This window comes from Aythya marila (assembly GCF_965140915.1).
Source record: "Aythya marila genome assembly, chromosome: Z".
NCBI lineage: Eukaryota > Metazoa > Chordata > Aves > Anseriformes > Anatidae > Aythya > Aythya marila.
The window spans coordinates 23,366,230-23,389,283 of record NC_139080.1 but is presented as its reverse complement, the minus strand read 5'-3'; the positions used below and the strand labels follow the sequence as shown (position 1 = coordinate 23,389,283).

At 39.5% G+C, this 23,054-nt stretch overlaps 1 protein-coding gene across 5 annotated transcripts in view; it reads right to left on the bottom strand.

Moving 5' to 3' along the window:
* MAST4 (microtubule associated serine/threonine kinase family member 4) overlaps positions 1-23,054 on the bottom strand; it is a 300,676-nt gene that overhangs the window by 66,097 nt on the left and 211,525 nt on the right. For all 5 annotated transcript variants that reach the window (XM_082783232.1, XM_082783235.1, XM_082783233.1 and 2 more), the window contains one exon: positions 6,639-6,727. In XM_082783232.1, coding sequence (XP_082639358.1) covers positions 6,639-6,727 — 89 coding nt within the window. The remainder of the gene's footprint in view (positions 1-6,638; positions 6,728-23,054) is intronic.

Below are 23,054 nucleotides of genomic sequence, written 5' to 3'. Positions count from 1 at the left end.
CCTTCATCCATCATGGATGGACCTTCATCCATCCACCCCCAAGTCCATCTGCAAGTCAATACCTGGGAGACTTTCAAATAAAAACCAGTGCCAGTTAATTCTCTGCCCATATGTGCAGTGCTTGCTTATTAGTCAAATCCCGCTGTTCTCTGGGATCTGCTTGCTGCTGTATGTTTAGGCCTAGGGTATCTCTATGCTGCTGAGATTACTGTTGATGTTCCTGACCTGATGAAGTAAACCTGACTGGTGGTCACGCATTAGGTAAGTAATTAACTCAAGTATCCTCTGGGAGAAGTAGCACAATGAATAGGCAATCAACGTACCAAAACAATACTTTACCTCATGACAATACACAGGGTGTCTCATTTTGCAAGCAGCTATTGTTAAGAATACCATACCCAGATTAATTAAATTGTGTGATTGTTTTGTAATTAGCTTCAAGAAGTCCTGTGCCTTTGCCAAAGAGGGAAGATGTTTTACATCTTTTAAAAATGCATATGTTACAGGGAACATGTATTATTGATGTTTTTTTTAATAGCTGTCTACTTACAAAATAAAGGACTCCTGATGCAATCACTTTCTTTTGGTACTGAGGGAATAACAGATTAATGATTGTTATGACAAAGTCCCAATGGATCAGAGACAGCTTCAGTTTGAAGTCTTGGTGTCATTATTTGACAGTCGTTTGAATCGAATTAAGAGTACATCAGCACAGCAGCAACACACTGCAACAACAGGTCATGTGTTCCTGGTGTCTGTTTCCTTGGTGTGAACCCATGCTGTGAAGTGAACAATACACAAGAATCCATGAACAGTTACAGGTCTGAGTTTCATACCCTAGTGAACTGTGCCAGTCAGCAGCATCACACAGCTGGGCAGCAGCAGCATTCTGAACGCTTCAGCAGGTATTTCTGCCGAGATCTGCTCAGAGGTGAGGAGCTCAAGCTGTTTCAAAAACTGGATTAATTATGCTTCAAGCCAGCAAATGGCTTTCTCCGGTTACAGCAAGGAAGGTTTGCAAGCTTCTTAAATCCACTTGCCAGGGCAAATCTTCTATACATAGACCTTTCTGCTAAATAACCTATTATGGTTAGCAGCTGGCTTGTTCCATCCTGGGTGTCACTGAAGTCTCCTGCCTCACAATCACAGAATGGTTTGGGTTGAAAGGGACCATACAGATGAGCCTGTTCCACGCCCCTGCCACAGCCTCACCTCCAGGGATGGGGCATCCACAGCTCCTCTGGGCATCCAGAGTACTAGCATTCACTTAATTCCAGGTGAAATTAGCTTTACGCAGGCATGAAGGGGTAGGAGAGATGTATCTGTTACTTCACTTTCTCCAAACTGGAATGAACAATTGAGCCCAGGACCAGAAGAAATCTGAGAACTACACTGACACAAAACACAGCACAATTCCTACAGTTCTGTGTACTGGGAGTTGGTAGTGGCAAGAGGAAACCAGATAAACTACACTTACACTGGTCATAAGAAAAACAGTGGGATCTCTTCATGTTCTGGCCACTACTTACTTTAAATACTAGAAGTACTATACTTAATAGCATTTAATTTAGAAGTCATTTGAATCTACATGCAACTTACTCCTTCCTTACATACAATTTACTCCTTCCTCTGTAGTCCCTAAACTAGGAGAAGATGCTCTGAAATTGTACCAAGTGCAATGCCCTGAATCCAGGCCAGGGCAATCCCAAGCACCAATACAAGCTGGGTGAAGAACGTATTGAGAGCAGTCCTGAGGAGAAGGACCTGGGGGTGTTGGTTGATGAGAAGCTCAACATGAGCCAGCAACGTGTGCCTGCAGCCCAGAAAGCCAACTGTATCCTGGGCTGCATCAAAAGCAGTGTGGCCAGCAGGGCGAGGGAGGTGATTCTGCCCCCCTGCTCTGCTCTTGTGAGACCCACCTGGAGCCCTGCGTTCACCTCTGGGGACAGCAGAAGAAAGACATGGAGCTGTTAGAGTGAGTCCAGAGCAGGGTGATGAGAACGATCAAGAATGCTAGAGCACCTCTCCTATGAAGACAGGCTGAGGGAGTTAGGGTTGTTCAGCCTGGAGAAGAGAAGGCCCTGGGGAGACCTTACAGCAGCTTTTCTGTGCCTAAATGCGGCCTACAGGAAAGCTGGGGGGGAGGCTGTCAGGGAATACAGTGACAGGACAAGAAGTAATGGCTTTAAACTAAAAGGGAGTAGATTTAGATTAGCTATTAGGAATAAGTTCTTTACTCAAAGGGTGGTGAGGCCCTGGCTCAGGCTGCCCAGAGAAGCTGTGGATGCCCCATCCCTGGAGGTGCTCAAGGCCAGGCTGGATGGGGCTTTGGGAAGCCTGGTCTGGTGGGAGGTGTCCCTGTCCATGGCAGGGGGCTGGAACTGGGAGATCTTTGAGGCCCCTTCTAATCAATCTTTGATTTTATGAAATTGACACATCAGATTAATTTTAAATAACATTAATCTGTGTTTTAGCAAAGTTTTTTTTATCAATCTACGTATGATGACAATCAGACTAATAAACTACATTAGTTACTGTTCTGTAAATGTCAGTTTTCTTTCAAAAGAGATTCAGAGCCCTGTGTTAGCTTTAGCTTTTAATACTTTGACAGTTTACCATGAAAACACACCAAGACTTCATTGATTTTCATTCACTTACAAACCTAGTCTTACTTTCCCCAAAAGGCAGTCAACACAGACCATAGCTAAAGCAGAAGAGCATAGAAGCTGTGTATGAGACATTTTTCTTTGTTTTAAATGTATGGTAGTAAGCCAGTACTCAATATCATTTACTTTGGACAAAGGAAGAAAAGGAAGAAAAGGGAAGAAAAGGGAAGAAAAAGGGGAAGAAAAAGGGGAAGAAAAAGGGGGAAAAAAAGGGGGAAAAAAAGGGGGAAAAAAAGGGGGAAAAAAGGGGGGAAAAAAGGGGGGAAAAAAGGGGGGAAAAAAGGGGGGAAAAAAGGGGGGAAAAAAGGGGGGAAAAAAGGGGGGAAAAAAGGGGGGAAAAAAGGGGGGAAAAAAGGGGGGAAAAAAGGGGGGAAAAAAGGGGGGAAAAAAGGGGGGAAAAAAGGGGGGAAAAAAGGGGGGAAAAAAGGGGGGAAAAAAGGGGGGAAAAAAGGGGGGAAAAAAGGGGGGAAAAAAGGGGGGAAAAAAGGGGGGAAAAAAGGGGGGAAAAAAGGGGGGAAAAAAGGGGGGAAAAAAGGGGGAAAAAAGGGGGAAAAAAAGGGGAAAAAAAGGGGAAAAAAAGGGGAAAAAAAAGGGGAAAAAAAAGGGGAAAAAAAAGGGGAAAAAAAAGGGGAAAAAAAAGGGGAAAAAAAAGGGGAAAAAAAAGGGGAAAAAAAAGGGGAAAAAAAAGGGGAAAAAAAAGGGGAAAAAAAAGGGGAAAAAAAAGGGGAAAAAAAAGGGGAAAAAAAAGGGGAAAAAAAAGGGGAAAAAAAAGGGGAAAAAAAAGGGGAAAAAAAAGGGGAAAAAGGGAAACCCACACAGGTTTAAAGTTAAGAAATCCAGGAAAACCATCTCTAAATGTGATGCACATGAATGTCTCCAGTGTAATTCAAACCCTGAAACAACTAAAATACTTAATATTTTAAATGTCTTTCTTTGTTACTAAACTGCAGTGTGGCTAAATTACTTCTATCAAATGAACTTAGAAACATAGAATATCCTGAGTTGGAAGGGGCCCACAAGGATCACCAAGTCCAACTCCTGACTCCACACAGGTGGTACCCAAAACATTATGTCATGGAAGCAACAGGTATTAACGTAGTGAAACCAGGAAATTAACGGTCAACATGTGACAATGTCTGCCAACCTAGAAAATCTTACAAAAAGGATTACAACTAGAGGCAAGACCTCTTTGGCCTTGGAATATTGCTTTAGACGATACCATCATGTAATCCCGTTCATAAACACACTGAATCCCACAGGAAAGATAAGAGTTTGTCATTGCCATTCTTAGTGGAAGATTCTTCAGGAGCTTTCATGTTCTGGTATATATGAACAACATACATCTTCCTTCCCACTCCCTGCAATATGCCTCTGACTGATTTTGATGACAACACACGCTTCTCAGTCTTCCTTTTCCTAAAATAAGCAAGTAATAATCTTTTAGTCTTGCATGAAACACTCTCACATTCTATCCTACTAAGCCTTTCTCCCCACAAGACCTCCAGAACATGCATTACTATAAGAAAACAGCAGCACTCCAGATGAAATCTAACCAGGACGTTGTACAGTGGCATGAAACCTTCCCAGATTCAGCTGAAAATTACTTCTTTTGTATAAACTTCTAAGATTTGACTTTCAAAGCTACGCTACATTGGTCCTTCAATCATCTGATCCAGAAAATGCAGCCAGGTCCTTCTCTAAATTCCTTTTACCAGATGAGTCCAGATCTTGAAGTAGGCATTTATGTTACTGGTCCTACATGCACAAAATGCTGCAAGTTGCTATGTAATTTGATACTTTTTATTGCAGTCCTCAAGATAAGTCACCTTAACACAGTTTTCCCTGTGCTGTTCCATATTGGATGTCTTCCAACTTTACATCAACTACAATAATTTTGTGCCAATGTAATTTATGAAAAGATTAAGAAGGCTTGGCCACAAAACCAAAGCCTGAGCACTCTATTGACAAACCCTGCTCCCGTTTTGTAAGACTTCTCATTTTAGCATAACACTCATATCCTCTCCCTTTTAAGTAATTCCCTACTTGCAGTTCTTCTCTCAATACTTGTCCTCTTAGTGGCACAAAATGAAACATTTCATTAAGACACAAACATGTAAGATTTATAGTATTACTCCTAACAGCTAAATCTTGTTTCTACAGCAGAGAACATTAAACAGCGTTACACTTGATTATTCATCATCAGGGGTTAGCATCACCCACAGGAACAAGCTCCTGTGACTGTTGAGGTGGGGACACCTGAATGCCCTGACTTGCTGAGATGATAATCACTCACTCGAAGGCTGGGAGGTACAGATCTACCTACGCAGCAGCAGGCATTCAGCTGGAAAACCCATTAGTGTCCAGGACACCAGATGTTGTCCAAGCTGACAGTGCAGCCTTTGCCTCCCACAATCCTGAATGTATCCACAGTTCACACAAAAACTAGAAGGAGCTTTCAGCAGGTTTAACTGCTTTCAGCTTACATATTAAAGGCAAAGGTTATGCAGCAACTGTCTTAAGACAGTTATTAATAATGAGCAAGATTTGAACACAAAGAAATGGCATTAGTGTATATTTGCTTTCTGGTTTTGTAAGAAAGAGAAAGAATTTACATAGTGAAATTCTCAAGTATTCTGGAAATCTCATGATCTTTATGAGTGCCTCTGCACAAGACCTACTGCCAGATTTCAAATCTGACTTTTCAATACCATGAACCATCTCTGCAGTTAGCTTCAGGCCCTATACAGAGGAAGAGCGCATATAATGTACTGTATTGGTAATTAATGTAATAGCTGATATATAATACCTGTTGCATTTATCAACATGTCCATATCCCCTTTCTAACCTCCAGTCCTAGAGCTTGTATCTTGTATGTACTCAAACTGCTTTGGCAGCTCTTAATTAGAGCCATGAGCCTTCACTCTCCATGTTGCTTACAAATGTCTTTTCTTCAACTGGAATGCACCATTTGCACCCTGAACAATATATTTACTTCATCAGTGTGGTGCCATCCAAATTCCCCTTCCCTATCCAACCACGCAAACCTGAGAATTACTGAGATTGTAAGACAAAAAATTAAAAAACTTCACGCAATTTTTCAGTATTTGCCCAACTCAGCTTTCATCTTCTGCTTGCATGCTGCTCAGTTTGAGGAGAACCACTGTGTTTTCTCTAGTAACGATGTTTCTACTAGAAAACTGCAAGTGCCTTATTAAACTCACCATTCTCTTGAAAAACACAACTTAAACTCTGTAATTGTTCTTTTACCATCCAAGAACAATTCTACAAAGTACTCAATGTCATTGCCAACAAAAGGATTGCTTGTAGGGCTTTACTTTTTTTTTTTTTTTTATTTAACCAATGGTAATAACTATACACCAAAACATGTGACAGAATGAATCTTTGCACTAGTCTATTTTGGTATGCGAAAAATGTTCCTTTTCAAAATGAAGACAATATCATCTCTAATGTTCACTCAATCTTAAGTGCTTTAATGCTTCAGAAGTGAAACAAAATGATCACCAATTTATTATTGTGGAAACTGAAGCACTGAAATTTCTAGTAACATGCCTAACTTCATAAATCCTAGGGAACAAATGCACTACGAATAGAATGTAATACCCTACTCACCAATTCCACTATATTCACCATGTGTTACGAGCTGTTTAATATTCTTTTCATACAGTACTAGGTGCAGAGAAGGAATTGGGGAAAATGCATCAGAACTTGACAGAATACATGGAAAACTAACAAAGCTACATGATCCATGTTAGATACTTCAGGACTGCTTGTTACCGTAACATAAGATTTATGGATTTAAATTTAACAGAAATTTGGATGGAACAATATGCAAATATTCACCAATTCCAACAGTGGAAAGAAACGTAGTGAGATAGAGTGTTTTTTCCTCCCCTCATACAGAATTCTGAAGAATTTCATAAATACCACCAGTAAAATAGATATAAAAATCACCTGTGTGAGCTGAGAGAGGTGAATGAGGCCGAGGCAGAGCTGGAGACTGGCCATTGCCCATCAGACTCTTCCTGTTGCTTGTTCTACAACTGTAGGCAAAAACAGAAAGAGAAAAAAAAAAACACATCATTAGAAACACAGCATGTACCACATATGGACATTTTGCATTTTTGCTTCTTTATCAGAGCTATTGCTGTTTTTGTAGTACTTGTATGAGTCCAGGAAGTCTATGGAACATACTGGATAATGACAAAGACAGCAGTTTCCAAAGAAAATGCACCATGGATCCATTTCAGGCTTGCACGTTTGCTGTTCAGTGCAAAGAATATCATATCCCTGTGGAGTCATTAATAAAATGTTCTTCCCTGTCTGCAGCTTGCTTCTCTGCCATACTTTTTAAATAATATTTAAAAATATACACACACAATCTGAAAAATTCTCAGCTTAGAATCACCAATGATCAAACCTATTCTTATTACATGAACTGTAGCTCCAAATTGCATGCCATGAGGAGCAATTATTTATCTATCTGACTCTGAAACAATAATTATAAATTTAATTATTGAGTTAAATTTCACATCTGTGCCTTTTGTCAATGAAACAGATGATGCCTACAAAGATGAATGCCTTTTTTTTTACTCATACATTTTTCATCTGCAAAGCCACTGATTTCCCTTATCACAAGATCATTAGTCAAGATAAATAGTAAATTAACACATCTATTAAGCTTGAGAAAGGACACATTTTTCTTAAATACAACATAACATTTTAAAATATTTGATGGCAGAAGTGTTTTTTCCCCTCTTTCAGCTATAACTAATATTCTCATAAATATAAATCCTCAAGACTGCAAACATTCATGCACAAGAAAATAGTATCTTGAAGTCAAAAAGACTAACTGTATATAAACTTAAGTGCATATGCAAATGTTTACAGCACTACGATCAGATTTTTTTTTCCCCCATAAAGGTTTATAGAAACTCAAAACCATTAAAAGGGGGAAAATTCTTTTATAAAAAGCATTTCATTAATACAATACAGGCATACTCAGATCTTACTTGTAGATGTCTCTAAACATCTAACATGTCTAACTTTCTAATGTTATGATCTCTGTATAACAGCCAGGAACCAGAACTGATCAAATTGAATATCACAAGATGAATAAAATGCAAAAGAAGGGACAGAGTTAAACAAGGGGGCATAAACGTGAGTAACCTGCTGGGATAGCATAAATAATAAGTAAAAAAGATTCAAAAGGAATCTGTACTATTACCAGAGGGGAAAAAAAGTCAGGAAATGCAGACTAATAAAGCAGTATAGAATTTATTTGCAATATATAAAAAGTGTCAAACGAAAACCAGTCTCCCCTCAAAAAACATTTTGCTAAGCACTAAGAGTGCCATATCCAACAGTTTAACAGGTTAGTGCAAAGTTTATTTCCATAAATTACACAATGAACTACCATATCCCTTTTATTATAATCAACTAAACAATGCATTAACTCGTGAGTATATATTTATTATTACCACTGTAGGAAAGTAAAGCAATAAATGCTTTAAGAATTCACATTTTAAGTATGGGAAAAGTCACACAAAACTTTTTAAATAGATACACTTCAATTACTAAGCTGACCAAACAGGGAAAACTTTATAAGTTTGGACTATATATATATATTATGTTTAAATTAAGTTAACCTTACTACAAGTATTTTTAACATACTTATTATTTAACCTATTGTTAAGTTACAAGACTTAAGGAAACACTCCTTATGTTACTAGACAACAATTTCAAAGCCACATTGTTCCATCCTTTCTCTAAATTTTGTCCAGCTGAAGAGCTATATTTGATTGCTCTCTTATCAAAGAATGGTTCAAATACTTCCTTTTGGCTTTATAACATCACTGTAATTTCAGTAATATTTCTTATATCATACTATGACAACCCTTAATTTACCTGCTACACTTCTAAAAGATCTTGAATAACAGTTCATTTGCAATCCTCCAAACAAAAACTAAATTCAACACAAACTTCCAGTATTCATTAGACATTTGTTAAAGGACACAACAGATTGTATCTATCCATAATGATGTGATGACATCACTACAGCATCTGTGGTGCGGGCTGGGGTTAAGAGACCCTACTACATGACATGAGGCAGCTTCACATGTGCAAAACTTGGGATCGTCACATCTCCTACAAAAAAAAACACAGATTTTAATCATCTAATCCCTTGATAATGCTCCCAGCAAAAGAGATTTCAAAGGTAGTGGATGATTCTCCTTTTCTAACCAAAGAAACCTTACTTTTAGTTCTAGGCCACAGGCACACTTCATTAATTTTGCCACAAGAATGATTCCATATACATGTGTACAGCATCATTTACACTTAAATGCAGAAATTAACAGTTTCGTCACTTATGCCATTTTTTTTTTGTAAATAAAAGACTCTTTGTATTCAGTTTTACATTATAATTCAAACTTCACATTCCACAGGTGAAATTAGCGCAATATCTTTCACACATTATCTGAGATATATAATTCTAGTTATCTAGATTTTACAGTTACTTTTAAGAATTCTTTATCGGGACTAGGATGACATTTCCTCCATAGCAAGATCTTACGTAATTTTAAAAACTTCCCCGAGCTGCCATTGCAAAAAAATCTTTCCTATTTGCTCAGATGTGGCTGCAGTTGTATGAAGAATTTCACTTATCACATTCTAGTGAAGTATTTTAGACCTGGACAGGCTGGAGAGCTGGGCAGGAAGAAACTAAATGAGGTTTAACAAGAGCAAGTGTGGAGTCCTGCACCTGGGAAGGAACAACACGAAGTATCAGTACAGGGTGGGGGGTGACCTGCTGGAGAGAAGAAGGACCTGGGGTCCAACAGCAGGTTGACCATGAGCCAGCAGTGTGCCCTTGTGGCCAAGAGGGCCAGTGGGATCCTGGCGTGCATTAAAAGGAGCGTGGCCAGCAGGTCAAGGGAGGTGATCCTCCCCCTCTACTATGCCCTGGTCAGGCCTCACCTGGAGTACTGTGTCCAGTTCTGGGCCCCCTGGTACAAGAAGGACAGGGGTCTCCTGCAAAGAGTCCAGCAGAGGGCCACAAAGATGATACGGGGCCTGGAGCATCTTCCCTATGAAGAAAGGCTGAGAGACCTGGGTCTGTTCAGCCTGGAGAAGAGAAGACTGAGAGGGGATCTCATCAATGTGTATAAATACCTGAGGTGTGGGAGACAGAGGGATTTGGCCAACCTCTTTTCAGTGGTTTGTGAGGACAGGACAAGGGGTACTGGTCACAAGATAGAGCACAGGAAGTTCTGCACCAACATGCAAAGGAACTTCTTCACAGTGAGGGTGACGGAGCACTGGGACAGGCTGCCCAGGGAGGTTGTGGAGTCTCCTTCTCTGGAGATATTCAAGGCCTGTCTGGACGCCTACCTGGCAGCCTGCTCTGAGGAACCTGCTTTGGCAGGGGGGTTGGACCCGATGATCTCTCGAGGTCCCTTCTAACCCCTACAGTTCTGTGATTTTAACCCCTACAGTTCTGTGATTCCATGATTTTTTCAAGAGATGTAAAGTCAAATATGTGAATTCTCCTCTATTTGTCCTATGAGTAACGTAAACCATAAAGTGCTGCATGCAAGGACAAATCCCTGCTAGAGCTCATCCCATAGCTTTGTTTTTTTTTTTTGCTCCACAGATTCTGAAATCATGTATGTAGCCATCCTGTATAATCCCTAAAACAGAACGCATTCCCCAGGTTAATGGTAGAATAGAAGAGGCTCTTTGTGGGTGAAGAAAAAAACACCTCTGGGGAACTTAGAAAGATGATCTCAGCTGCTAGAACACTGCAAACAGGAAGCAGGGTCCCACCAAGGAGGTAGCAAAGCATTACTAACAGAAGTATTTAGCCTTGAAACAGCAGTCCTCACGTACAAAGAAACTCCGAAGTTAGAGCAATTCTGCAGACAAAATCATTTATCCTAGATCCCTGCACACATCAAGTAACTTTTCCCTTCTATTGTCTTCGTAAATCTGTTCTTCTCCCATTCAAATCTGACAAGATAAACCAACTGATGAAAGACAGACCTGAAAGAAAGCCTCTTTGTCTGCAGCAAAGTTATACAGTGCAGGACTGTAAATTGGGGAAACGTAAACCTTGGTAAACCACAGAGAGATACATTCTTAAAACACTGCTCTCTAAAACTTGGATTTCTCTTCGTGATTAGGTTGCATGGCACAGAGAAGAGACCTGCAAGCAAGGCAGCAGATTACACAGGGTTTAAAGTGCTGAGAAAAAAAAAAAAAAAAAAAAGGAAAATATCCTTTTCCAAGAAGAAAAGAGCACAAAGAGAATACAAGAGGAGAAGAGAACTTAAAAAAAAAAAAAAAAAAAAAGACACTTTAAACCTTAGTCAGCCATGTTCAACAATACCAATTAAATTTTGGGATACACATAAAATTTGAAGAGAACAGTAACTTTGCACTTTTTGCCCTTTTCTCCTTCTCTTTCCCAGGAAGATCCTCCCTGGTTTGGTTCTGTTGCCCACAGCCTGAGCTGGGAGTCTTGGATCACTGTATATCTGGCAGTGGTTTACATCGTGCCAGCAGTGCCCTGGATTACTGGCACTGTTCCTTATCTTGGAATCCAATTCATAATTTCCTATTTGGTTTCCAAGTCCCTCTGCCTTATCTCCCGCTCTCTGCCACCAATGCTCCTGCCCACTCGTAGCACTCCTCCTTATCGTGATTCTTCGCTGCTGGGGAATTCCTCCTTCAGCCCTGCTCTGCTATCAGGAACACGGAGCACTCTGAGTCACTCCTCCAACTGCAGAGGCAACCAGCACTTCCCGTGAGAAGTACCACCTGATAGAGCAAATGGAGGACAACATGTAGAAAGCATGCTGTGCTGAACTGTGTTAATCTCATAAAGCAGGGGTTAACTGCAGCTGCTGAAAGATGTGATCCAGTTGTACAAAGCTTGATTACCTTGCTCCTTCAATAACCACAATCCTTCCTCTATCAGGCAAAATCCCTTTGGGTAGAAGTGGTGGGAACTGCTAGATTCCCACTAACAACGCACAAGATAAAAGTACTGGTAATGGCCATTACAATACATCTACACTCAACAAGCTCTTGGAAAAACTAAACATAATACAAACTTGAAACAGAAACTCAGTTCTTTAAGTCATATACTCATGATGGGGCACTACTTCATCCAGATAAATATTAAATGCAGATTTCCTGATAATCAAAAAACAGTAATAGCAGTGAGAGGTACACACTAAAATGGAAGCTTATTCCTCAGAAAGAGGGATAATATGTGAGCAAGTTACTGGCAGTAAGGGTTAATTGCTTCTCAAACACACACGAAAAGGTATAGAAAGTAGGATATACTGACAGAGATCATCACTTCCCATGCCTTTCATAGCTTTAATCACTTATAATGATTTCATTTCAATATCCTTAATTACTAATATTTACACTTGTAATAAAGATGGATTTGGACTGTAAGCTCTTATGACAGTTCACCACCTTTCACAGTGTATGCCGAGCATAGCACTACCTTGCAACACAGCTTCTCAGTTTTGGTATCCCTACAACATATTTGTTTAGCTGAAAGTAAAGATTAAAAGGGGACACCTATTTTAAGAAAGATTGCGAGTAAATGCTGTATTTGTTAACCTAAGTGCAAACAGACTATATCAGCTATTGCTGCACCCAAACGCAAAGCCTGACCACGCAGACACAAAACACATTAATAATGCAGGATCAGCTCTAGCATAAAGGCTGTGGGATAGGGAAGGTGGTTGAAATTGTTCTGGTGTTAAAAAAACATAGCTGAAAACTACCTCAGGAGGAACATGCTGACCCTAGCAAGACTCCGATGTAGCCACTTTGTATTTACAGAAGAGTTTAATTTAATTTATATTTCAGTTATATTTAACCTGTTTTGAAGCTACCTAACTATGGTACTATCATTACTTTCTATCTTCATGAACACCAAAACTGAAGAGTCAACAGAGCACACTACCCCGAGTTAGAAAAAATAAAAATTAAAACATATGAGGAATTCACTGCCTTTCACTGTTTTGTGTTTTGTTTTTGTAGGGGAAAAAAAAAAAAAAAAAAAAAAAAAAAGGAAAAGAAAAAGAAAAAGAAAAAGTCCTTGGCATTAAAAAGCAGTTTGGTGAGTGCTTCCAACCTCTCCAGAATCCATGGAAGTTCTGCAGGGCACTAATTCAGAAGAACACAGGTAACAGCTGTGATGAAGAGATGGTGCACGCTGGTACCTCACAGTGGCTTCCCTGCCAACAGGCACCTTTATGGTCATACTTGATGAAGCATTTCCTGATCTAGGAAGTCCGAGTAGCACGTGGCCCGGTAGCTTCATACCTAGACCACTTTTTAAACGGCAGCAGATCAACCGTGACTGCTCCTCTCTGAACACTGTGGAATTAGGGTTACATGAGCAAAATCCACAAACTCTACTCCGTGTGATCTGCTGTCCTGTTCTACCCTATAGCTAAGTGAGACTGCAGAGTGAGGAAGCAAAGATCTCCAATTTTGAGAGACATTTCTTAACTTAAAGACTGGAGTTGGTAAATTTTTGATGTGCTGCCACTGAAAGAAAAGTGCAAAACATCTGAAGGTGAGCAAAAAAAAAAATAAATGAAGAATTTAAAATTCATTCTTTTAGTGGTTTACAGTGTTCCATACTTGTATCCATTTAGCATCACACAGCAAAATTTTCCAGTGTATTTTTACTGGCTTACGCCTGCACATTCACTTTTCCAAATCTGCTATGTATGTATGCACGTATTCACATGTATAAGGACATATATTTATATGCAGACATATACTAGGTTATATATTAAAATATCCTATATATACACATATAGCCACACACAGAGAAATAATGTTTCTTATATATCCCACTCACTGCATGGAGTTATTCCCTATCAATCTTTAATGACCTGGAAAAACAGTCTTGGAATTTGCTGTAAAGTTTCACTGTATAATGGATGTATTCCGGTTTTTACTCTCTTGTATTTAAGCTTTAATCAACCTGAATGAGGCCAGTTTTAGTCTGTGCGCTGAAAAGAAAAGAGTGCTGTCAAAACCTAATGAACAGGACAAAACAGTGATGCATACATCTGCTAGCAGCCCTAGTTTAGCAGAGTATGTCCTGGATTTTTTCAACACAGCTGTGAATGTTTTAGCTTCGGCTCTTGCCTGGGTGAACTTGGACAGTGAGCTCAGGGTCCTTTCCTGGTATTTACACATTTGTGTTCAACAGCGATTTCCCTGCCATTACTACAGCCTACCAGCTGCCTCCCTATCACCAAGACTTTGATTTTCCTCAATGGCACAAAGGAGGAGACCTCGCTCATCTCCTTATCTTTCTAAAAGTAAAAAATAAAATAGAAAATAAAATAGAAAATAAAATAGAAAATAAAATAGAAAATAAAATAGAAAATAAAATAGAAAATAAAATAGAAAATAAAATAGAAAATAAAATAGAAAATAAAATAGAAAATGCAACCAGCTGGAAACATGATCCTCTGCACAGACTGTCTGTAGAGTTCAAACGTGCATCAGTCAGCATCACTGGAATAACATCTGCCAAGACGCATCACAAAATTGCAAAAACATCTGCCAACTCTCTGCAGACCCGAGGAAGATCGTCACACACTGTCACAAAGGCAGGCTTCTAATGCTGCAGACGGCCTTTCAATCTCCATTCCCACAGTGCTTTACAAAACAAATAAACAGATAGTTCATTAGGTCTTTGCCTGGTGATAGTTACATCTGCCTTCAATGTATTCAGCTCCACTGACTTCTTATTTTTACTCCTAGCAATTTTGATCCATATTTTTTCCTCTTCACAAATAAAAATCCAACAACAATATTTAAAATCCAAATCTCTCCTAAAAACCTAAAACGGTGTATTTCTACCTGTTGTAACTTCCAAAGGACAGATTCAGTTTTAACTTTCTACACAGATAAATATTTAATTATGCAAAATGAAACGAGTATTTAAGTTAATTATTAACTCTATATTTGTACAATATTTATAAAATACCTGCCTACAAGATATAAAATCTGATTTATGCAAAGTGGGCAGAGAGTGGAGAATGGACAAAACCACTCAGGATCAGAAGCAAGACTGCAGAATTCTTCTTTATTATCTTCAAAATGCAGTTTGGGCAACCTTGTATCATGCAGGCTGTTGAGGACACATTGATGTAATCATTTCTAACCCACTGCTTCTAGACCTTATTTTTTCAAGATTTCATCTGTGTTCTGGGAGGTGATATAAACCAACGTAATAGCTGAAAAGCGCTTTTGCCATCATACCGAGATATTCAACTTAACTCCCCAACACACAATTGCTTCTCTTTCAAAACAGAAAGATAAATAGTAAGACAGGACAAGAATCAGAGCAAAAATAGACAGGGATGGCCTAACTCACCACTATGATCACCATTACATAATTCAGGAGATGAAAAAAGCTGGAAACATCTAACTGAAAAAAAAAAAAAAAAAAAAAAAAAAAAGAGCTACATTGATAGGTTTATACAATTTAACTAGCAGTCCCTTAGAAAAAAAAACAACACAGAGCACATCACACCTGTGAAGATCAAAGCATCAATAGTTTTGAGATGTTAATCACGTGAAGCAGCGCCTTGCCCTGCCAGACATCATTTGCATCAGACAGGAAATACCCAATTTACTGGAACGCATGTCTATCGCAGCCTCAGCACAGACAGGGCTTTAAAACACAGGCTTCATGGGCTTTAAAACACTTGGCCATCCCCAGCAGGTTCGCGTTAATCCTAGATCTCTAGATCCTGCCACTCTAGATTGTGGCTTTAGACTACAAGCTCTTGGTGTGTCTCTTGGGATACGCGGATGTGGCCAGACATTTCTTACCGTGTTGTGGTGGTCACCTTAAACCTAGGCTGGGGACAGGATGTTTCTGATGCTGCCTCCTTGCTCATCAATAGCATGGGAGAAATCAGGGGAGGTCAGGTGGGGCTGCCATTCACTGCCACGGGCCCCTCCAGAGCACCAGGCTGGAGTGCTGCCTTCTGCCTACTACAGCCAGCCTGTGACAGATGCTTGCTGCTCAGTCAGTCTGGGAGCTGCGCTGATGCCCCGTGGCTGCTGCTGCTCCCAACACGCACAGTCCAGACTCAGAGGATGGAACAGCTGGTGGATGTCCCCCTCACAGTTCCACCCCCAGCTCCAATAAAGATACAGGGCAAGACCTTTTCCACGCTTTCATCAAATAGACTAGCATATCTACTCATAACTTTCACCTAATTTGGCCTTTCAAAAAAAAATAAATGTAAAAGGCAAACAAACCACACCAAAGATGCAAAGATGAAGTGGGTCCTGTTCCAGACTTATTTCTTTTGAACAGCGTCCACCCAGGCTCAACCACAGCCAATTCCCCAGGCTGTTCTGGTACTGCAAGGGAGCCAAGCTCAAACCCTGAGCTTTCTGTAACTCTGGTTGAAACTGAGGCCAGCATAGCTCAGAATTAAGATAAAAAGTGGGAGTGCCTCCAAACTGCAGACAGAAGACCTGCTTATCCAGATACCTACGACGATGAAACCCTGTCCCTTTTCTCCCCAGCTCTCTCATTCTGTTTTCCATTTAGACCCGGCACCTCTCAGCTTTCTCAGCTTCTTGCCAGCTGGTAGCTGTCCCCAGCAGCAGCCCCTATGGGCACCGCTGCTCTTAACTCGCTGTATGCCATGGGCCTGGTGGGTCAGGGTGATGAGAAAGACTTCCTCATAATGTTAAAAAGCATTTCCCAAATGGCACAGAGTACTTTTACGGAGTGTTTCTTGTCATTGAAAAAGCATGCATGCTAGCAATACTTAAAAAAGTCTCTAAGGGTTAAAGTCTGCCACTCTGGAATTATCACAAATCTACATGTAGAAATGGCCTAAAAACTTTGGTGCTTCAGTAGACAGCTAGAGTAGATGTCTATATGGAAGTACCTCATAAACAACTGATCCACTTTCATTTGGGGGTAGAAAACAGAAAGGGGAAGAAATGGTTTAGCCTGCTCTGCTTCCTGCTACAGAAGTTTCTATCTGTCAAAATAGTTTGTTGCTAACACTGCTTTCACAAAAAAGGATCAGAGGCTTATTAACCCAAAGAATACACATTATATCAAACTCAGTCTGCTCTACTCCAGAAACTGTCCCCGTGAGAAAAGCTCCTAGAAATATTTTCCACACATAATTTCACAATTTTTAGGACAGTTTCTTTTAATTTTTTTTTAAATCATCTATTAGAAGTGCCACAAAATTAGTCAAATTTAAAATTTGAGGGTAGGAAATTGCCAGTTGTGTGTAGTATAAAGATTTTGCATTGTTTCACTTTCAAACCCCGTAATTCTCTTCCATTTTAATCCCTAAAATAAACTATATTTATACCTGACTTCTTTCTCCTATAATTAAATACTGACATTTTTTGCTCACAAGAGTAATGAGTCCAGGCAGGACTGCTTTTCTCCATTTTTAAATTTGGTACCTCCCATCCTATCAAAACTACGGAAGAGCACATGATGAATAAATGCTTTGAATACAAGAGCGTGGAATTTTCTCACTCCTACTTGAGCATGAAACTAAAGAAGGTGGGAGACACTGCCATTGTATCAAGTGATCTGTTCTCTGACTGAAAAGTGTAATACTCCTCACTAACTGCTAAATAATTGATTTTTCCCATACTAGAAAATAATATCTATTAAAATGTCACCAAAACTTCTGCAAGCTAAGTGTTCACTTTCCTATTTTAAAATTCAAATTCTGTCTTGTACTAGGATACAATACTTTGATGATCACTAGCTCGTTACTTATCTTTTTATTCCTGGGAGAATTCTGCCTTTTAAGGAGTCACGGTTTTTCCGAAACCAGTAGATTTCACTTTAGCTAATCCACACCAAAAAAGGTAAAGATTATAGCTCATCTGTAAACAATCACACCCAAAAAGCAAGCCAAATATGTGTATGCATATCTGTAATTTTAACCTTCTGGGAGAAGAAGGTCCACAAGAAGAGTGTGCAAGAGCAGAAAAATGAAAAGAATGCTGATTCAATTTTATTTTAAATATGTTGTACTGAATGTCAGTACTTCAGTGGAACGTTTTCACAGCACAATACAACCAGCATTAAATAGAAGTGAAGTAAAACACACTTTTATAGGAGAAAAAAATGGAAGAAATGTTATGCCATTGAAACACAACTCTGTAACAAAGTCTAAGAAAAAAAAAAAAGAGAAACCCCCTTCCCTTGTGCTGACAAATATCCTGACCTCAGTTTTTTTCTTGTATAAACAAGATTACATGAATTACTGAACTATGGCTTGTTCCAAATTGTGTTACTCAGAGATGGTTCCCTGCATTAGACCTAAGAGACGGGTATGTAATTTTCAATGCTAAATTCAGCAGCAGTTTCTGAGAGTTTGATGTGCCTGAACAATAACAAAACCAGACTTCCTTTTGTTGCAATATGGCAGGGAGTGGAAGGGAGGAAGAGATCTTTCAACAGTGTTAGTATGTTAGTCTCCAGAAGAAACATTCTCCCAGTAAAAAGGATACCATGAGCACCCACATTAATTAACCTCCTGAAAACCACAGTAGAGGGCCCACAGACTCAAAAGCATTTCAACTGTGAAGTACAGTTGCCTACTGAGCATCTGCAAAAGAACAGAAATGAGCTTCGGGTTTTTTATGTCACTTTGACATTGTCTTATTCCTCTCTCCCTCTTTTTTTTTTTTTTTTTTTTTTTTTAAGATAGGTTTGCACTCTTTCTTTAAAGGAATTACTGCAAGTAACAGAAAAATAGTCTTGTTCATTTTATAACTGAACTTCCTGAAAAGATCATAGAATATCCTCAAGTTGGAAGGGACCCACAAGGATCCTCAAGTCCAACTCCTGGGTCACCAAAGGACCACCCCAAAATCAAACCAGATGTCTGAGTGCATTGTCCAAACACTTCTTGAACTCCATCAGGCTCGGTGCTGTGCCCACTGCCCTGGGCAGCCTGTCCCAGTGCCCGACCACCCTCTGGGTGCAGACCCTTTCCCTAACCCCCAGCCTGACCCTCCCCTGTCCCAGCTCCATGTTGTTCCCTCGGGCCCTGTCGCTGTCCCCAGAGAGCAGAGCTCAGCGCCTGCCCCTCCGCTCCCCTCGTGAGGGAGCTGCAGGTGCCATGAGGCCTCCCCTCAGCCTGCTCTGCTCGGGGCTGAGCAAACCAAGGAGCCTCATCTGCTCTTCAGACATCTTGCCCTCTAGAGCCTTCACCACCTTTGTAGCCCTCCTTTGGAGGCTCTCTAACAGTTTTTATATCCTTCTTACACTGTGGCACCCAAAACTGCACACAGTACTTGTTGTGTGCACAGTGCGGAGCAGGACAACCACTTTCTTGGTCTGGCTAGTAATGTCGTGCTTGGTTCCAAACTTTCCATTCAACAAACAACAGACATTTTGTAATTAATATTATGTACTGTCTTCTGCTTGGACACAAGTATTCAACAGTGCTCAGGCAAACTATTAATACACCGAAACTAAGAAAACAGACTTTTTTTAAATCACTACTTAGAACAAAATACGGCTGTTTGAAAACCATGCCCTTTACTGGTTAGGAGCCCAAATATGAACATTTATCTATGAGGCACTCAACCTGAAAACTGTGGCTGTTCCCATGAGACCTCTGGGAGCACCATCAGTGCCCCATGTGAGCGTGCGCAGGCTGGCCGCGGCTCCAAAGCACGGTCTGCAAACAAAAGGACTCCCCTCTCTTCGCTGAGAGCAGTGTTCTCCCCTCCTTACACCATCAGCTGAGCAGAAATTTTATAATTAAACCATAATTAATCAACAAGAAGCATTATTTTCTCAGAAAAAAAAAAAAAAACACCACATCCTTTCATTGTGCCCATTCAGCTGCTGGTGTCTGTTCAGCCTGCCAAAGAGGACATCAAGCAATGCCAGCTACGACGGCTTTCATGAAGAGGTTGTTTGTTCAGTAGGAACCGGTTGTCTGCAAACTCATGCTGAAATGTTAAGTGACCAAACAAGCCATGTTCATAACTGAGACATCACCGTCCACATACGTGCGGCTGGCAACGTGGCACTGCCCATCAGTCATATGGAGCTATAATGAACTGGAGTCTTTTTGCTCCTGATGTTTCCCAAACATAGTCAAATCTTTTTAATAGCAGAACAAGAAATAACTGATTTGTAGAACTGTACGTGTGGGCTTTCCTTTTTCCAAATGAAAACTGAGATTATGTAAGCAACATAACTGTCAATTATGATTTTTTGTTTAACAAAGCTTCATAAGAAACCTGACAGAAAAAATACTGAAACACCCTCTAGGATACTGGCAAACAGCTGACACTATTTACAAAACTACATCAATCACTTCTTTCGCCAACAATTTTCTATTAGACATGCATGCGCTATCTGTACTTAAGAGTCAGGTATGTGTCTACCCTGGTGTGTAGGCACATGAACTTATTCCCCATCCTACTGATGTAGTTACAGGTCTTTACTGGTTTAAATTTTCTCAGATGGAAACTGGAACACACCAGGAGAATATACACTCTCTTTTTCAACTGTAATTGTGGACCAACGTAGCTACATCAGCATAACTAACTGGCCAGATATAACTCAAATGATTACCCTTGTATAAAAGCCTAGTGTATATACCAGCTCTGAGAGCGACTTCGGTTCACGCAGCACTACACCGGCCTCAGGAAGGCAGTCTATTATACATGCAGTGCTTCGCTGCAAAGTCGCTGTGATGTAACCAGAAACGTATGAATAATCTCCAGTGAAGCAATTCAAACATCTCCAGGCATACTCATCAGCAGGGATGACAGCACAAGGCTGCTGACATGCAGCCACTTTTTTTTTTTTTTTTTTGGTAACACAATCATCAAGCACCATACAAGCCAAGAAAGATCAGATGATTTACATTTTTTACATTTGCTGCCACAGACCTGGCACTTAATATATATGCACATTTATACTATTAAAAATAGTATAGTGCAGTACTGAAAAACGTTTCAATGGCGTAAGTTTCAAGTGACTGCATTACTCAGTGATGTCAGAAACAAATTATCTAGGACATCCCAAATAAGTACTGATGAAAGCGTTCATGTTATGCCACCAAATGTTCCCTTTCCCCCTGATACACTAAGTCCTTTTAATGATCCAAGTATCCAAAACTCAGATAGACATATGATAATTAAAAGTATTTTAGAATCTTCTAAGAATTAATAGATTTTCTGGAGATCAAAACATAATTGTGCTGCATTGCAATCTCTCAGACAGACTCTTTCTTCTTTTCTGCTGTGGTGTATACTTCATGCTCTTTCCCACAACTGGTGACTGGCAAAACACAATCTGAACTTAAATTTCTCCACATGGTTATATTTCATGAAAATTTACTGAAAAATAAGTAGCAATATTTTTAGAAAAAAAAAAAAAAGAAACAAAAACACTACATTGCTTTTAAACAGAACTTCATCCAACACTACGTTATCCAATCAGAGTTCTAATGAAATGAATCTCCAAGAATGAATGTGGCCTAGAAAATCCATCCACATTCTGCCTTTACCAGTATTTCTTTCTGTGGGTAATGTCAACATGCAATTTTCAGGACCAAGTAAGTTTGGTTCCTTGTTAATATTTGTCTTGATTTCCTCAGTGGCTCGTAACATCCTATTTTCTCATGAAAAATCAAGATCAAAGAAAAAAGGCAAAATGACAACTGAAAATTAACATTCATGCCCGGTATCCTTTTCTGTACTGGACTTAAATCTATACGGTGATATAGTAAACCACAAGAATATAGAGAAAAGACTAAATCCATCTTAAACACAGGATAGAGTATACAGGCAGTTTATGAGAAAGATTTTTGCATATACTTTGCCCTGTAAAAATACCCGTACCAGGAAAGATGCATTTCACTACCAAAGTAATGCACTAATTGTCCACAAATAGAAGTAGGTCACAGAGGATTCATGAAAGCAAGTATCAATGACTCAACATATCAGAAAGAAGAAAAGGAAGAAAGTGTGCAAGGATATGCTTTATACCATGCAAATAGCTATGAGCTAATATCTGACGAGGAACCATTTCACAATAAAGATTTGTTTAGTTCATCCTGATGTGTCAGGAATGAAGTATCATGTAAGAGGTCTAGTAAAATAACATCCAAATGCAGAGGGGAAAGAACAAGCAGTGATAATTATAGTTAACGTTTCAATTTTGAATACATTGGTTAACTTACCAACCACGGCTCTGAAGGCCTTTCTACCACAACAGCAACAATAGCTTTAGGTGTCAGATCTAGCAGCACTGAAGGCAGCTGCAAGAACAACCTGAGGTGCTACAGGAAACACTACCGCTATGCTACATGGGATGGCATACATCTCTATTAAAACTTAACTGTTTAAACAACATTTATTCCAACACGAGCAGGACTGCAGGAAAATTAAAGAAACCAAAGTAAGTGTGTTGTCAATTGTAACCGTACGATGCAGTACTTATAGTTACTCCTAAACTTCTAGCTTCTGGATTCATGCAATGACTTGAGAACTCCAAGTTTTTGGTTTTTCAAGGTATGGTTTGTATTTGTTTGTTTTTGCTTTTTTTTTTTTTTTTTCCTTTTCTGGATTTTCTTGGAAATTTGTGTGTCAGGCCCTGTTTTGGCAACAGAAAGACTTAGTACAACCCTAAACAGAAGTTCTAGTATGACTTAGTAGACATTAAACACCTGAAAACAGTCAAAAACTAACTTTAATCCACAAAGATTTCTGCATTAGAAAACCATGTGTTAAAATCTATACAAATCCAAATAAAAATTAAGGCTGGCTTGGACATGTGAAGAAACTGGATAGCGTGGTTCAATGTGTAGTCCTTTTCCTTCACATGCCCATCCCTACAAGAACTCTAGTATCACAAAGTTTAGAAAAAAAATCTCAAAACTCTGTAATCCTGCAAGAACAGATGTGTCTGGATTTTTGGTTTTTACTTCAGTTAAAACTCTGGCTTGGAGTAATGTACTGATCAGCAGAGACATGACAGAGAAAAGAATAAAGCTGTGAAGGAATCTGTGTCAAAGATGAACAATGAGGAGAGCTAGAACTCTCTTACAAAAAGCTGTTTTACAAAGCATCCCCTGTTTATAAACTGTTAATTACATATAAATACACAAGAGCTCAGCTGTTATCTCAGAATAAACAAGAGAAACGTACTTACAAGAAAAATTAGAAAAATATCTCACATTTTTTCCTTCCATTGATCCTGTTTTGAATGAGAACTTGTGCCTATGAGTAATGCTGGATTTAGAACTACGAAACACTCAATTTCTCTTTAAAACAGTA